General features: G+C 38.7%; 1 protein-coding gene across 1 annotated transcript in view; it reads left to right on the forward strand.

Annotated features, from left to right (window-relative positions):
• Positions 1–266: 266 nt before the first annotated feature.
• The window catches only part of LOC139741866 (netrin receptor UNC5C-like), a 44550-nt gene continuing 26531 nt past the window's right edge, over positions 267–18285 (forward strand). Inside the window, exons 1-3 of the mRNA XM_071652442.1 lie at positions 267–285; positions 1565–1684; positions 16251–16535. Coding sequence (XP_071508543.1) covers positions 267–285; positions 1565–1684; positions 16251–16535 — 424 coding nt within the window. The remainder of the gene's footprint in view (positions 286–1564; positions 1685–16250; positions 16536–18285) is intronic.

Below are 18285 nucleotides of genomic sequence, written 5' to 3' on the forward strand. Positions count from 1 at the left end.
TTCTCAAGTGTGTGTGATATGAAATTGTCATAAATCACTGCATTTTCCCAATAAATCAGAAGAAATTATGCTTTTTTACATCCTCTGTGTTTTATATTATGCATGAAGTTTAGATGGTGAACTCTTGTATGGATGTCAGAGTACCTTGTTAGCAAAGTTTATTGGTCTGCTGATAACTGCCGCTATGATACGAACACGAATGTCAGAGTGGATGTGTGTGCCGAAATTTACTTCCCACTTTTAATGTGTCAAACAGGAATGCGAGCATGGAATTTGTGGGCGAATGTGAGTTACTGCCGCCATGTTGTATCGAAGGCATGCGATGCAGCTTGTCAGATTTGCTCTTTTGCATCCGTGCTCCGGAATCACAGAGAAATGAGGGCAGTCCGTGCCGCTTTGCGTGAGGCGAGGGTGTGTCGATCACGCTCGCTTCCCACCGTGGCGTCTGTAAATCAGGACGGCGGCTGCAACTGTTGCTGGATACGACCGTGTCTGTCAGACATTTCTCCGCTGATTGGCACAGCTGAGGCCCGTCGTAATTTACAATTACGGCTGATCCGAACCTCTGTACGACAACTATTTTGGGTTTTGGGGCCTGACCGCCCAGGAATGGAATCATTTGTTTTTGCCATATGCATTATGAAATTCTGTACTGAGAGCAAAGGCCTGTCATCGCAAAATCCGGTGGACCTTCTTTAATGGGCGTGTGATGTCATCGTCTTGAGGAAGTGATTCCCGCCAAATAGCTGACAAATACTTCCTCAGTTGTAGCTGAATGCCTGCTCTTTCAAGCCTGCTGTGTATACTAAGAAGACACAGATAAAGCTGAAGTGGGAGTGTGTTAGAATTTGTAGTCTCACTCTGATGTGCATATATGTAATTGTGTCACTGAAATCTTGCCCATTATTATTTTACAACAACAACAACACATTATACACATAATACATACAATTTCTATAGCACCATTTTCGAATTCTGATTGAATGCTGAAGGCGCTTTATACCAAAGCAAAAAAACAACAACTTAAAATACTTATACCATAAAAGAAGAAGAAGACAAAAAAAGAAGACATGAAAGTCTGTTTAAAATGCTTTGTCAAGAAACGGAGTTTGGGATTTTCTAATGTGAATACTCCAAACTTAACATGGAAGATCATATTGATAGGCATACTCTTTTATTAAAAGAGTACAGAAAATATCAACAAATACTCCTAATTGCTTTGTACTGACCTGGAATTAATCTTAAGGTTAAAATGATATTCATTCTATTTCATTGTAATCTTTGGATTGACCTGGTAGAGACTGATATGGCTTACAATAAATTACAAGTAAAACAATTTGTAAAAGCCCTGGTAGAAGATGTTGGAGAACTGGTGTATGCTGACATGTTTTTATACTTCAGTGTATTTTCCCTGACATTAGGGAGATATTCATTATATAAAAAGTAATGTTTCAATTTATGTAACATGTTATAAAATTTAGATGTATGATGTTCCAAGGTCTTATATGAATGAAAATAATTACTTTTTGGTTTCATTTTTCTCCTACTTATTATTTTTTTTCAGCGGTTACCAAACACGATGTGGAGACATATTTTGGAGAAGAAGACTACTGGTGTGCCTGCGAGGCAACTGCTCCCTCAAGTAGACCAATCAGGTCTGACAAAGCCTATGTCACTATAGCATGTGAGTATCCAAGCCTTGGTATTCTGGCTATCTGGCACAAGATCAGCCCCCAAACATCTTTACCCATCAAATCTCCCACCAAAATTCTGACAGATTCATTCCTAAATCATCAAAACCTTTTTAGAATTACGTACAGCTCCTGTTTTTCTATCAAATTGGCAATCCTTTTTTTTTTTTTGGTAAATTAATTTAAATTACTTTTTCATGAATTTATAACCCACTCCATCCATTCTTTTTTTTCTTTCAATATCAGTACATGCAGTGAAATTCAAAGTTGCCAATTTAATGATGACAGGATAATAAATTGTGCAGCTAAATTTCTCCGGATCTTGATGGGTCAGTAATCACTCTGGTAAAATATCAACAGGTGAACAATGGTAACTATTTAGGGCATTGCTAGCTGAAATCATTGTGATCTTAAGTGATGAGGTAAAAACTGCAAGAAAAACAAACAAAACAAAACTCATTCCTGGGTATGCATGAAAGTATAGGTTACATCTATATCAGTTTATGTCTATGTCATTGGGAGTATCAACGTACTAACTGTATGTTTCCACATTTTTTGAAGTCAATTAAATGCTTGAAAGTTTTGTCACATACACATCGTAACTGCCACACACTGTCAGCTTCCTAGTGCACAGGAAAAAATAATAATTGAGCTAAGCTTGGGTATGTGCTAGAGAATAATATAAATGAGTGTAGGATTTGTCTACTGTGGTAAAACTTGTCTCTCAGATGTTATGCATGCCATAGTTGTAGTCTTGAATTATGAGAGACAAGATTGCTTTTGGAAAAACAAAAATGTATGATCAGACATATTCTCAACAGCTTGGTAAACTTAGATAGCCACCTAATCATGGTGTTCTGGCAAAAATCTGATTAGGCCTTTTCATTCATATATCACCATATTTGTCATAATTTGCAGCATGTGTATGGGTTATCAAATCCACCTCAAATCCTCCTCAAGTAAGTGATTTTTCCCCCTCTTTATTTACCCCTTTTCTGTTACTCCTTAGAAATCTCAGAAAAAGTATTCTGAGATGAATCCATTGCTGTGTTCCGGGATGCTTCTACATGCTGTAGTAAATCTAATTTATGGCAGTTCATAATGCTTCCCGAAGTGCTTGGATTGTTTTCACTGGCAATTAGCATATGCCCGACTCTGTGTGTTCAAGTCATGGAATTTGATTTGTTTAATTTACTAAATGCATTAGCCTCAACTTCCCCTGGGTGCGCACTTTTTTGAAAAAATATTGGAAAAGCTCTCTAATGTGATTATGTTGTCACACTCTGGCAACTTTGTTTGTGACACACTTCAAACAATTATCCCGAGCAGCACTTCAGAGAAGGTATTATATCAACTATTTCAGTTTTGCATGTACTCGTTGCAGGAATTCTAGGCACATTGAAAGACACTCATACTTACTGGGTGTACACAAAGTTGTGTTTTTTTCGGGATGACATGCATTTCTACTCATTGCATTTACGGATAAATGGAGTGGTCGTGTGTGTGGATTTTGGCGTTTTTACCATTAAGTTCATTATGCCCTCGGAATGTATTTTCTAAGTATTGTTTTAATTCATTTGAAGTGGTCATAGTATATTTCATTGTTCATGTAAACATACTCAGTGATTTTTGTTGTTGTTTTTATTTTTTGGAGGGGTTATTTGGGGAATTGGCCTCAAAGAGGATCTTTTTGCAGAAAAATTAGTAGAATCAAATAAAAAATCTGCAAAAGTTTAAAATGAGAGGAATGGTAAATGAATGCTTGTAATGCCAGCAGGGATACAAATTGAAGAGGAAAGTAATTAAAGGTAAAGTCATTTTCATGCTTGCCCTTGTGACAAGTGTCCATTTTCATTTTATTTTGCAAATGATGCCAATACCAAAACAGGCATGGCAGCATTTTTGTTTTCTTTTTTTTTCTTTTTTACAGTGGAAAATGTTTTAAGTTGGAAATGAATTCAGAATCTACTCGGAATGCAGGTATTCCGGTCACCGGCACACGATAAGCTCCAGATAACACAGATGGCCATTAAAAATAGTGTATCTAATTTCATCTGATTCCAGCCCATATTTCTCCACTGGTAGCTGATTAGATGGGGAGTTTTGTTTTTACATGTCATATGTCATGCTCTGTCTGCGCTGCAAAACCCATAAACTGTGGGTGTTTGGACTGGACAGAAGATATGGTGGGAAATGCGAAACTGACGGGCGCAACATATATTTCACGTATATATACCTCTCCATATCTGCGTGGAGAGCAAAATCAATATGGGGTTGAATGATTGGGATTTATGTGATCGAGTAATTAGGAGCTGAAACCATCACTCATTTGTTAGATCTCCGATCTCCATGGGGGGGGGGGGGGGGGGGGGGGGGTTAGTGGGAGTGATGAATAAGGTAATCTGCCCATGTCAACCAAGAACAGGTTTGCTGTGGGTTTGGTGATGGGGTTGGCCTGTAGTAACCTCCCTCCGTGGATGGGAATCGTGTCCATCGATCCGAGGGTCCCCCATCATTAGGTGGTGGAGACAGCAAAGATGATTTTGTCAGAGGGACCTCGTCGAGGTGATGTCGGTGATAGTGCAAGTCAGGTTGACAGTCATTACGTGGACATGGGATATCCCAGCTATCACTATTCATTTTCCTCTCAACTTGATCAATGGAAATAGGAGACAGAGTCTGTCTGTGTGTAATCCTTTTGTTTTGTTTTGGACATACAGCCCTGAAAACAGTACCACTCAAAGCTCATCATCGGAGGATGACCCAAGACATCCTCTCAATCAACCTTACCTCTTTGAACATCACTTCTCCTCCTCCTCATCCTTCATCCCTCCTTCTGCCTTCTGAAAAAAAACAAGAAAGACCAAGATCCAAAAGATGTATTGCTCAGAAAATCCACACTCTGTAGAGAATGTGTCAACGTTTATCAAAATGTTTTCCTCCCCCCCCCCCCCCAAGGAGGGATGATGCATGGTAAGTCTGGAGAAGTGGCTGATGTTCTGCGATGTCTCATAATCACTTTTCATGTGCCTCCTTCCACCCCCACCTTACCCCCGTTGTGACCCGCCACCAATTAGCAAGCCCTTTAGTGCTTGTTCTGGCCGTAATTGCAAGGAATGAGCATACGTCATTTATCCCCAGCTCTCATTTCCGCCTCGTTCCTTCTATTTGTAGATTTAGACTAATGAGGTTTGTGGGGGGTTCGCTTGGTCAGGTTTGATGGATGACGAGGGATCGGGAGCAACGCTTTCCCCCTTAACCCGGCTAGCTCCCTGCCTCAACCTGCTGCAAATGTCGCCCTCATGATGCGGCCGCTTTAATTGCAGAATCAGCCTATCCATTGGGCCCTCCCTGCTTCTGCTGCAATATCAGATGCTAATCCGAGACTAATTGCGATGGATAGCCACTGATTGATATTGCTGAATAATCTATTAACAAGATTGTACCATTTTTTTATGTAGAGGCAGCAAACTGCTGTGTGGATGCAAATGTATTTGATTTCATGTGGACAGGAGCCCTCATTTGTTAGGTTTCGTCATTTGTGACAAAAGTGGCGTCGACAGTTTGTCAGTTTTACGGCTCATTGGGATAATTAGAGGACTGTTCATTTCGATTCCATCCTGACTTAATTCTTACTTTGGATTATTTTGCGGGAGAAAGATACTAATGAGTACTTATGTGGGAATTTAGGGACCCATTTCCTGCATGCTAATGATAGTACTGATGCTGTCTTTATAAGAACTCAGTAAATGTTTTTTACCTGTCTGTATTCTGTTGAAATTCTAAGAGCCATCTTCTGACATATGAGACCGACTCTTTCAATCCGGAAGATTTGAGCAGCATTCCGGTATTTGTTTTTGAGGCAAGCCTCGTTTCCAATCTGTAGACCCTATATACAAGTCATTAGTGAATGAGCTGAAGGAATTATGCATGTACACCTCTTGTGATTATGGTCATGCAATGCAATGAGATTTGTTTAGAGAAGGCGGAAGGAAAGACGACTTTCATGATGTGAGGTTGTTTTGGAACGAGCAGTCTGTACAAAGTAGGTTAGATTTCCTCTTAATGTCACCGATGCATCCAAAGTGAATTCAGAATTACAAATCAGCCCCATTTAGGTGGGTGAATCATTCAAACAAATGAAGAATTCTCGTTGAAAATCAGTATTATGGTAAAGTTCTCAATCACTTGAAGTTGTTAAGCTATATGTGCACACACATACACACACACACACACACACACACACATTTTTTATCAATAGTTCTTTGGGTACTGTATATGCCATATATTTAGCGAGTCTAATTTTTCGCAAATCAGGACTTCCTGACACTTTCTTGAGTGGTTGAATTCGCAATTGCAGAGGACAGGACTAAAGGGAGAATGTATGTGTGCATGTACATTCTTCATGTCAGGATCAGAGGTAATATTTTCATGTGTTTTTAAATTTGCAAATAGCACCCAACTTGCGAAATTTGTGAAAATTAAAACTTCGCAAAGTAATCGGCTCATACAGTATTTTATCTTACGATACAGAGACAATTATTATATTCCTTCTTAGACAGTAGCTATAAGTGCTCTTGTCCCAACTTCAAAATTTTGTGGCAAACTATGTGCACTGCAGACCATACTTTAACTCCACAATGTAAATTTCATTTTGGTTGTAATTACAGGAGTTACAGAAATGTTTCCATCAAGGTTTTGACTTTAAATGTTTTTAAAACAAAGAATAAACAACAAACAAAAACATAGCACCTTCGACTGAGGATGTGGCTCAAGAAAAGGAATATGGAATTTGAGTAATTAAAGTACATCATAATACCACAAGCAGTGCTAAAACACCTGAAATTCCCTGTGAAGAGAATACATATAATGCAATGGATTTGTCTCCATTATTTTGCCACACACAGCGGTATAGTCAAGTGTATTTTATAACTTTGTTTTTGGTCTAACGGATCAGTCTGCATGCATGAGTGAGGACAGGTTAAAGTATAGGCAGATGGCTTGGTGTTTGGAGGAAGGATGTCTTTCAAAGGCTGCTGCTCTGTCTCTCTCCTCTCTCTTGTGTTGTCTCCTCTAATCGCCACTTACTTCGTCTGACAGAGGGTGGTATGTCATCACAATGGTTCATATCAAAATGATGTCCCAGTTTCAGGCAATGAGAAATGACAACACTCATTATGGTTTATCCTCTTTCTTTTTCCTTTTTTTTTCTTCTTTTAGTTCAGAGTTGTCTCTGGGTGCAAAGAAAAAGAAAAGCGCATCCACATTCCTGATTATTTTGAGACCACAAACAGATGTTGTGATGATGTTCTAATACAAGTGGCTATCACTGGCTGCATTCATGCGAAACTAGAATTGTGTTTCTAAACACGTTTAGTCGCTAAACGTCTTTAGTTGCGTTGCGTTCATGCGATTTTTCAATTTAAATGCGTTTCAAAACGCTGATCTGAAACGCGGAAAAAAGGGCGTTTTGAATCATGATTCTGCCAGAATCACGATCGCAGAAACCGCATGAACGCAGCCGTGATTTCAATCATGATTCTATGACGTCATTGTGCGCTGTGCATATGCGTGTCTCATGGGGTATCCCACAGCTTCTAGTTCTGTTCGCGCGCTTGTGTACGTCTTATGAATCGTGTGTTTTGGTACCATACTTGCACTTGTTTGTTTACATCAATGCCATACACTGATTCTATGCTAGTATCTAACGTTAACTGTTTAATATAATAATACATGTGATTACTCTCCGATTGAGTTGATAAAAGTAATGGCTGCAGTGCTGTGTCTACCAAGGGAAACAATTGGAGAGACGAAGAATTAGGATTATTCCTCGATCTGTTCCTCGATCTGTGGGCAGAGCCTGAATGCCACAGCTTATCGGAAAGTATTAACCGAAATAAAAACGTAAAGGCATGTACAGTTGGAATAAGGAGGTCTGGCTCGCGTTGCAGAGACAAGGTCAAACTGCGCAGTGCGCTGCACAATGGCAAAGGATGAGCTGAGCCAGAATCAGCGTTGCTAAAGCCCGCATGAATGCTCTTCCGCTGAGACCGTGATTTGAAACGCTGTTTTGAATCATGATTCATGTTTGTGATTCTGGCTACGAAATCCGCATGAACGCGATCACTGTTTCTAAAAGGTGTAAATTGATGGTTCTTCTTACATGTGGCAACATTCACACTAATAAAAGACGAGATTTTAGCATTGTGAGGATCGAGACTCCCAATGTTTGTCATGAGTGCACTTACCTAGTCACATGACTTGCCTTGTGGTCATGTGACATGAAATTTGGATTTTTTTTTTTTGAGAGAGAGAGAGAGAGGATATGCAGCCCATGAGTTCCTTTTTGATGTTTCTAGATCAACAAAATAGATTGACATGCCCATGAGTACACAGATTAAGTATTATCATCTACATGTATATAGGACATTTTAGCTGCACATTAGAAACGCGTATTCTCGTCCGCTCAATTTTTAGTTTGCAATACGAGAGCGTATTGAACGAAACGCATAGGCCAACGTATTACGTGTAATTCCCCATAGGCTACGGTACCGTTGTAAGTGGCCATGCTGTAATACACCGTATTTCGTCTCGTCGGCATGCCCAAGCATTGGAAAGTGTGTGAACGCTTGCTACAATACTAAATGAACAAACTCCTGTTGCAATTCACCAGAGTGCAAACATCTTGTGATTAGCTACATAAGCAGTTGCATATGAAGCAACTAGCAAGTGCGAGTTGTCCTTTTTGGGTGCAGAGTTGACTTCAAAGACTACTAGAAGTATGGTACTTTAAGTCTTTTGTACAGGATATGTCTTCTCTAGATAATGTTTACAGATGATAAAAATTATATTGGATGGCTTTAGTTCATAGAATACCACAGAATATTGCACTCATTAGGGCCAATATTGCACTCATCTTTGATTCTTGCAATATTGGCCCTGACTTGTGCAATATCCCCTGGTATCCCATTCATTGCCATGCAAGATGATATAAATATTGTGGGATAGGTATGCAATAAATCTTGTGGAATAGTTTATAAGTAGTTAAACAGGGGAGTGGTATGATACAAAAGCAGGAGTCTTTAACTTTAGCTTTAGCATTAACTTTTCTGGGAATTAACTTAACCCTCATAGTGTGTGGAAAGTATTTATTGCAAGTATTCATTAGCCCATTTTCAGAAAAGCATTTACTTGTGTATCCCCATTTAAAGCCCAACAATGACCTTAATTTATGTGTCTGTGCTATAAAACTTCATTGATGCCGTTGCGAGTGTCCAATCATTGGTACCGGTACTAAATTTTTGGCGCCGTTGTGGAATTCGCGAGAAGTTAGCAGCTTCATATTGATATGATATCCTCTCTTTTATGAGTTCTTGAAATCTGTTGCTTCTCCTCCCCTCGTTTTGGTTTTAAAGTTGAAGATCTGCTGGTAGTTAATAAGTTTTGATGTCTTGTTACTTGTCTCAGTGTTCTCCTTCTCCTGCTCTCATCCGTGGTCTGGATTAAACTTGAACCTTTTCCCCCCTCCTCCTCCTCCTCCTCCTCTTCCTCAGTCTATGATAGCGATGGCGGCGACTCGTAAGAGGAGGCGAGTGGAGTCCTTCCAATGAAACTTGACATTTTGAAATGCTGGTGAGAGTTGTCTTTGCGCCGGGTACTTGGCACTCCCGCTGAGTCGATGGCCCGGCGGTGCGTACGGAGGAGGTTGATTAATGGATTCTCTACGATGTGATGGTATATTAATGATGGCCCGCGGGCCTGGAAGGGGGGGAAGGTGGAACCTCATATGTTATTCATGGTCTTCTGCCTGTGTCTCACTGCCATGGGGGCTACAGCTAACCCCCTTCCCCCTTCACCCCCCCCCCCCCTTCACCCCTAAGAAGCACGGCTCCCTTCATATACACTTTCAATTTTTCCACTCCGAGCGAAAACAGCGTGAGTCCGTGTTAAGACTATTAATTAGATCCTGGTCAAACACTTCAACTGTTTTCTGGACGGGCATTGCTCTCATTCTTTGTAAGCGTTCTCTAATCTTGTTTTCCTTCCAGCCTGTGCACTGGTATTTGGGTTCATTGTTCTCAACAAATTTCCAAGCGATCAATCACCTACCGCAGCAAACTTTCCCCATTAGAGTTTCCCAGAGTTTTTGTTTTGTTTTTTCGTAATCTTGATATCAATAGCTTGATATTAGGTGAATGTGTTCATGTTTTTACTGCATGACCTACCTGTTTAACAGTATAATGTGAATTACATTCATGACAGTATGAAGATAGTGATTTCAGCATGATTTAAATCAAAGCATTTCAATTTATGAACTGATATAAAAGAGGAACTTACCACCAGCAAGAAGAAAAGAAAAGGCAAAGGGAGAGAGGGGGAGAAGAGAAAGACAGGATCCATGCTTACAACAAAGAAAAGAAAAAGAGAAAGTATGGAGAAGCTTTAGGATATTATAACCATATTTAACATTTTTGCTTCAATATTTGCCATAAGTTGTCATTCTTTGTGTTTAAATCTTTCTGTGAAATCTGTAGTTGATATGGTATTCAAATTTGTCAAGTGTATATTTCATTTCATTTCATTTCCAACAATATAAAACATTTACATACTCCTGATAACATGATATCAATACAGTGTAGTAACGAAGAAAAAATTCTGTGAAATCAACAATATTACGCATCACTTTCAGATGATATTGAATTAAAATTAAAGTTGCAGGAAATGATAGATAGAAATGATTGTATCGGTACCCTCCTGTGAGTGAGATAGGTGCAAGCTTAAATTGCATTCGGTTGTTTTGGCTTTTATCTATGGCTGCTTCTCAATTCCCCAGCAAATACAAATGAATTAAAAGAGTACACTTGTACAGAGTACACTTCTTCCGTAGGACCTGTGTGTGTATAAAAAGGTGGTTTGAGCTATCATGGCGGGTGAAACAACAAGTGAACAAACCCAGTAGTTGCTTGATATGCCAGTACATTCATAAAAGATACGGAGTAATGGACAAGTTCACCCAAATAAATGTGTAGATTGAGTGAATGCAGCAATATTAGTAGAACTCATCAGTGAAAATTTGAGGAAAATTAGTCAGTCTCTGTAAAAGTTATGAATTTTAAAAGTTTCAGTTCGGTAATCACAGGATGAGAAGACTGCTTCAGTTTATGACATAACTGTAGGACAACAAAGAAAATATGAACAGAATTCATCGTATATTAATGTTTCTATAAAAATGAAAGAGCACTTGACTTTATACCTCTTTCAGAGAGCCGGGGGGACAATATTACCTCCAGCATGTGTTAGTACCAAGTTGAGGTAATGTATACTTTCATTAAAAGTCAGTTGCTACATTCACTTAATCCACATAATATATATTTGGGTGAACTTGTCCTTTAAATGGAGAAGTTGGGGAAGGATAATGATTGAAAATGAGGCCAGACTTCCAAATGGTCATGATTATCATCTTACCCAATAAAAAGTACAAGCTGGTTCACTATTTTCTTTTCTACATGCTCTTGTAATCCAATACATTTTTCCTGCAATTATGGCTCAGGTGCAATAAGCATGTTATTTTATACCACATTTCATGTAAAAAGGAGGAGACAAATATCATGGTACCAGTGGCAATCTTGTTCAGATTATTTTCATCTATTTGTTAATTCTCTTTTTTTTTTTTTGCTGCTTAACTTGAATGTTTTTCCTTCGCCTTGTAAAATGAGTAGTCAACATTAGAACTTAACAAAGTATGTTGGAAGTGATGGTATTATCTTTGCAGGTGTACAAGTGTAACTCGATAGGCTGGTTTAAAAAAGAAACAAGACCAGTTTGATACAAAAGGAACCGTTTCCTAGGCAGAGTCGGCATTACTACCTGATAATTATTTAGTGATCTATGAAATATTTGTAATTGGTCATTAGATCTGCAGGCAGGGAAAGCTGAGATGATGATTGGAGTGGTTCTTACTCATTAAAGTTTGTAAACATATAAAGAAACACAATTTATGCTGGTCAGGTTTGTTTTTTTGCTTGTAAGTCTGAAAGCTGATTTAATCAGGTGCTTTTTCTTCAAATTGCATTCCTCATGTATTGGGCCAGTCACGCCCTATATTGCTGTATATCAAATTAAAAGTTGTGTTTGATTTTCGGGTGTGTGCGTGGGGTCAGAATGGTTCACCCTCTAAAACATGATTTAGGAGATGTATGCCGAGCTTGACATTTTAGTCTCTCTGGCCATAGTGTGTACATGTACACCTGTACCCTTGCACAGGAGCACAACAAGCGTTGCGAATTTCAGCATCAGAAAGTATAGTTTATGATGCAGCTGTTGAGTGGAATGTTGTTAGCGGTTGTCTGTTTGTGAGGAAGTCTGCTTAGATGTCTGAAAACTTTGACTTAAAGTGCAAGTAAAAATACATTTTAGTGATGTGAATAGTTTTAAACAGGTTCCTGTGTCAATCTGGAACATCCTCCTATACAATTTCATGCTAGCGTTTTTGCCCACATGTGAGAAATGCCCACGGGCATTTAAGATTTTTTTTTTTGTGTGCAGAAACTTCGCAACGTGCTATGAATACACGCCCTGTGAGGATAGAAATGAACTTGTACAGGTACATATTGGGTTTCCAATGATATGATCATACAAAGACTTATATGGGGGCATACAATAGGTTCTAGTAGGCAGATGGTAAATTCTTGCTCTATCAAAAAGAAAAAGAACATAATGACCCAATAAATAGAATGTAATAGCAATGAAAAAATACAAGGCAGACATTGTGTCTATGCATCCAGGTTATATCCTCTGACGGATGAGGGTACATATATTGTTTGCTACAAAACATTGTGAGTTATTTTTTTTTTCAGTCTATTTGGTATTTATATTGTCACGGATTATTTCGACTTTGTTATCTGAGAGGCCATTGCCCTTTATTGTCAGCTATTAGATTTTGTCCAAATATGGTATTTAATGTTAAAGGGTGTGTACAGTTCTGGTTGAGGTGTAGATTTAGCTTTTAACATTTTGCAAGATATTCAGAAACCACTCTATTGAGATGTGAGGGGGAATGCAGTTCTAAGGGGTATCAAAAGTTTATTCGATGAAAATCGGTTTTGAAATGGCTGAGATATCCAAAAACAAGGTGAAACAAAGAGATTCTAATAAAGTTGTGGCGTGTTGCCTTTTATTGTTAGCACTGTTTTGGATATCTCAGCCATTTGAAAACCATTTTTCATCAAATAAACATTGAATCCTTCTTAAAATTACATGCTCTTTCATATTTCATAAGAAGCTTTTCATCATCTCACTTAGGAATGTTCAAAACATGAATCCCTACCTCAACCAGTACTGTACAGTCCCTTTAAATAGAATAAAACAAAGTATTGTTTTAAAGCTGAAACTATTCAAAGTGTAAGTTCGAGAAGTTGTCATAGATCTTTTAGTTGTTTTTTTTTTCTTCTCCAAGTTGCCCAAAGTTAGGGCTTCATGATGTTTTTGTCCATGCCGTAGTGATTATGAAGCCTCGGTAAAGAAAAAATTGTAGCAGTTGTACTCATTGAGTCTTTTTGTCTGTTGTGTAATGCATGATGCATGCAGTAATACACAGACCAATGACACTGCACACAGCAGTGAAGTCCTACTTGGCTATGACTGGAAATGAAATGAAATAAAATAAAATGAAATGAAATTTATTTACCAAACAAACATCGTCATCATAGTCAAAACAGTCAATAGTTAAAGTACAGTTTTGGCAAAAAAAGAACAGGCAGTAGTGTGCAGGCTAGTCGAGGCCAGTCCTTTCAATGATATAGATTATATAGCATATTCACGTAAGCAATGTTATATGTACATATTTACAGGTTTTCATTGGGGATCATTCATATATCATTTGATAAGAGATCCTTTCGTAATGATTTATTTGACTTATTTTGGCTTGGCATGGATTTTGTTTATCACTATCGCATAGTGAATGTGGTGTATGTTAGATAGATGTTCTCTGGTGCTGCAGCCACTATTCATGTATTCATTAACTCTGTCTTTCTGTCTGTTTGTGGTTCTGCCACGACCACTGGCAATTGTGTTGCATACAATAACAGCGGTACTTGAAAATTATTTTCCCCGAAAGGGATAACGATCTGTTTCACACTTGCCATTCAAGTATAGATAATGTTTTAGACTGGTTAGGGACTGGACAGCATTTGCTACTTGGTCTACTCCCTATAGGGAGAGGTTTCCCATCACAACTGTGATACCAACATCAAAAGAAATTTTTGCAGATGCTCAAGGGATCAAAATATCTGGGATTTTAAGCTATTGCATCATGAATGTTTTGAACTGAACTTGAACACTACTTTTGTATTTACCATATAAAGCAGTGATCTCAAGTTCCAGTGTTGCTCTGTTTCACTTCAACTTTGCACTTTTAATGAAAAAAAAAGTCTCTATAGGGAAGTATGCTATTAAAACAAAGTTTATGAAATGGCTGTAAGACTATATTATTGACAGTTTCTAGAGCACACTAACTGATTACAAGAATGTCTTGAAGAATTATGAAATATATCTTCTGCTCCCGGGGCATTTGCTCGGGTTAATTCATCAAGGAAGAAATGGGCCTCTTGTCGAGAAACACAGTTTCAAAATCTATCGGAATCCGGAGGATTCTGGTAGCTCTGTGTCCGGGGTAATTATTTTCATTCTCCCCTCTCCCTCTCTCTTTTTTTTTCTTCTCTTCCTGGGGAAATTTTCCAGCAAGCAATCAAGTATCCACTCCTAACCTGGAGTCCTATGTATCCAGCATCCGGCAACGTGATATCCGTGAAGTCAATGTATTCATACAGGCCAGATATGAACAAGACTGTCGCGTGTCTTCCCCACAGGCGAGGCATGTGCCGCCCTCGGCGCGCTGGCGAGAGGGAAAGCTTCTTTTTTTCTCTCTTTTTGTGCTTCGATGGAGAGGGGAAAGTAGGCTCGCCCTAGCACCACTCACTTGTCACCTTGAAATATAATACATCTTTTTCTTGGAGGGCCTAAGCTTCTGACGAGAGAAGGGAAATTTTATTCAGGGGAGTAATTTTAGACCCGCTGACAGAACCTTGTTGCGGAATCGCTCAAGCAGAGAAGCCGAAGAAAAATTTCCTCTCCCCGAGATTCCCCCCAACCTTGCGCAGTTTTCATTACCTGTCTACCCTCTTCCTTTCAGCAAACTTCTGTGTCTTCGAGTCCATAACTGTTCGGAAGTTAAAGGAATCAAAGGCAGAGAGAGATATTTCAAAATGTCCTAGTTTATTCAGGTTTATTTCATCTGCATTACTATGTGCTTTTTGTGTCAAATCAAAGTAGCATTTCTTCTGAGGTAGCATACATCAAGAAGTTACTGTTTTCATCTCTCTAAAAACATCTGAATCATTTTTTTTTTTGCATTTGAGTTACATTTCACAGTATTAAGAAATTAGCAGGAATCAAGGCTGTTCATTTTGATGTCAAGAAATTTCTCTATCATAATTTGACTGATAGGCAAGCCCAGATACGGGCTTCTTGGGATAAGTTGCCATGATTTTTTTTTTGCTAGTTTCATTACTGATTCGAGAGCAAGTGTTGGGACTGGATGGTACTGGATGCTGCAGCCAATGTTGTCCTGCGTAGAGTTTCAAGTGTTTTAAGGAGAGGATGGTGTGCCATTATTTTAGAGCACAAGGATTACTTACCCCAAAATGGGGGAGGAGGAAAATAAGGTCAGGTTATTAATATTGTTGTTAGATGGTCCAGTTACATCGCAAGTATATGACTGAAAACACTCTACTAAATTGAGCTACCAGCTGACCCTTTGAGATCAAACTATGGACTTATAGAATGCTGAAACCAACAACTCTACACTTAAAGTGTATCTCCTCCAACACACCCTATTCAAGTTAACTCTTAATAAAGAAAGTAAGCAACTTTAACACACACAGAATAGAAGAATTTTCATCAAGTTTGGGGACATTGTTATGGAGGTTTAATATTTCTCATGTTTTAACCAAATAATGATTCTGTCATACGCAGAAATGCAAACATGGTGGTGTCATCAACTAACCAATGGTGGTGAACCCTAGGCTTCCTCCATTCCATTTGTGCGATCTTGATTTTATCAAATTCACCTTGATCATAATGAGACATTATTGTAGAAGTGGACATTTTTGCTGTGTGGAAATATTCACTCATTTTCATGTGACATGAAATTAGTGCAAAAATAAAGGTACATAAATTTTGTGCTTGTCATATATCAGACATGTATTATCTTATCTTTTGATTCTGTAGATTTATAAAATGCATGATCCATCATACCCGCCTGTGCGCAAAAATTAGCACTTCTGCGGTATACTCCAAGGATATTCACAGTGCTGGTTTGAGCTTCTCTGCATATGCAATATCTCCCAGAATAGGATGGAAATGGGCGAGATCGTTACTGAATTAAAATAAACTGTTGAATTTTTGTTGCTGTTGTTGTAGTTGTTGACCATTTGTTGTTTTCATTGATGGGCATATATGGCATGAGATGATTTTCTTGTTTCTGTTTTTCTTTTTTTTCAGATTTAAAAAAGCTATTCCATCAGATGCCTTTAGGAGAGCGTATAGAGCTTGGAACACCGATTAATCTGCTGTGTCGTGTGCCAGAGGGCATCCCAACTCCTGATGTGCACTGGGAGAAGGACGGGCAGCTCATCGACCACGTGAACGAGGTCCACTACTATGTCACCTACGAGGGCAGCCTTATCATTAGCCAGGCAGAAATCGCCGACACTGGCAACTACACGTGTGTGGCAAGCAACGTGGCCTCAACGAGGAAGAGTGATCCTGCTCAGGTCATTGTCTATGGTAAGGAGCAGATATCATCGCCTCTGCCACGGGAGGAGGTTATGATTTTTTTTCGGTGTTTGTTGGTTTGTCCGTGTGCAAAATAGCTCAAAAGGTTGTGAACGGATTTGGATGAAACTTACAGGAAAAATTGAAAATGACACAAGTAACAGATGATTAAATTTTGGTAGTGACTGATCCGGCAATTTTTGCAGATTTCATGAAGGATTTTCGATATTTTGGCATGTAGGGTCAATGAACTTGGGAGATCAAGCTGCGCATTTTTTAGGTCTTCATACATGCACTAAAGTGCGTACTCTAGTTTCTGCTAGGGTGAGGCGCGTCGTGCAGATGGAAGTTTATGATGTATCAAAAGGCTTCTATATTGGGAAATTGGGTGACTTTCAGCACGCATACGAACGTATGGAAGAACAAGATCAATGGTAAAAATGAGCTGCTTGGCGGAGGTCTGCGCTCTCGGAGTGCTTATCTAGTTGTTACTTTTGATATTGTATAAACCATATATCTTGCAGGGTTTTCATTTTCGCAAATTTCATAAGTCGAGTGCTTTTTGTAAATTTTAAAACACACAAAAATATTGATTCTGATCTCGACATGAATGTAATGTGCATGTGTACATGTCTCTGTCCATGGCTGTACTCCACGATCGCAAATTCAACCTCTCTCAAAATTGTCGGGAAGTCCCAATTCACACAAAAAGAATAGACTTGCTTAGATATAATTATGACATACACAGTTTACTAACATAATGTGGGTGTATCCAGAGAGTTAGGGTCATTTTTTTTTTCAACTCATATCCAAGTTCTTGTGGGTGCTTTTATAAGCTGTATGCAACCCACCAATGTGTGCATTATTACACCCACATTCACCAAACCTGTATGCAGCAACCACTCCAGTAAAGCCAAATGGGTGGTTTTCACAGACAGGTCACTGCCACCATAAACAGACTTTTGTTTTGTCAATTGTTGTAATGATCTGCAGAATGCAAAAGAACTAAGTTAGGTTTGTTGATGGTAATGTCCCAGAAATTGTGTTGAAGAAAATTTCTGTTCGAGTGTGGTGGATTTTTTTTTATTATATATTTTTTTAATGTCAACCAGCAAAAGTGTTCCCCATTTGCCACGGGGCGCCAGTTGTCTCAGCCATGTCTGCATTCAAATGGGCACCAGCTGGTTTTACTGGTCGGGCTGATGAGAAGCTGTGAATACAGCAGTCCCACAATGCAACTGCCCTCCCAATGATGGTAGCACTCATTCCAAAATCATCCCGAGGTTCTGGCACAGAAGTAGATTCTGTGACATGTTGCTTTTTACAGCTTATGAAGTTGCTAGATAGTTTTGGTCAGTATATTCCCTTGTTTCTTTCTTTCTTTCTTTCTTTATAACCCAGAAAAATAGGCTTAGAACATTTAATTTGCATGGGCTCAAAAACTCATAAATTTATCACCCCCAAAATACTGAAACAAAGTTGAAGGCATGGGCTCAGGACCAAGTGCATTAACAGCCAAAAGCTTTAGTATGTGTTACTGACTGCTGTGTATTATAACTGTTTATTCACAGAAAATACAAATTACTTGTATACTTAGGCCTACTAGGTGCAATAGTCCAGATGATACTTACTGATATGTGAACACTTTCTTCTTTACTATGACAGTTGTAGAGAAATGATAACAAATACTTAGAATAATACATAGAAATTTATCTTATTATCATTACTTATTTTCCTAGAATGCATATTTTCACAGAGCCAT

The sequence above is a fragment of the Diadema antillarum genome, unplaced genomic scaffold (genome assembly GCF_040938485.1).
Source record: "Diadema antillarum isolate AM-2024a unplaced genomic scaffold, OU_Dant_1.0 seq00000958_RagTag, whole genome shotgun sequence".
In the NCBI taxonomy this organism is placed as follows: domain Eukaryota; kingdom Metazoa; phylum Echinodermata; class Echinoidea; order Diadematoida; family Diadematidae; genus Diadema; species Diadema antillarum.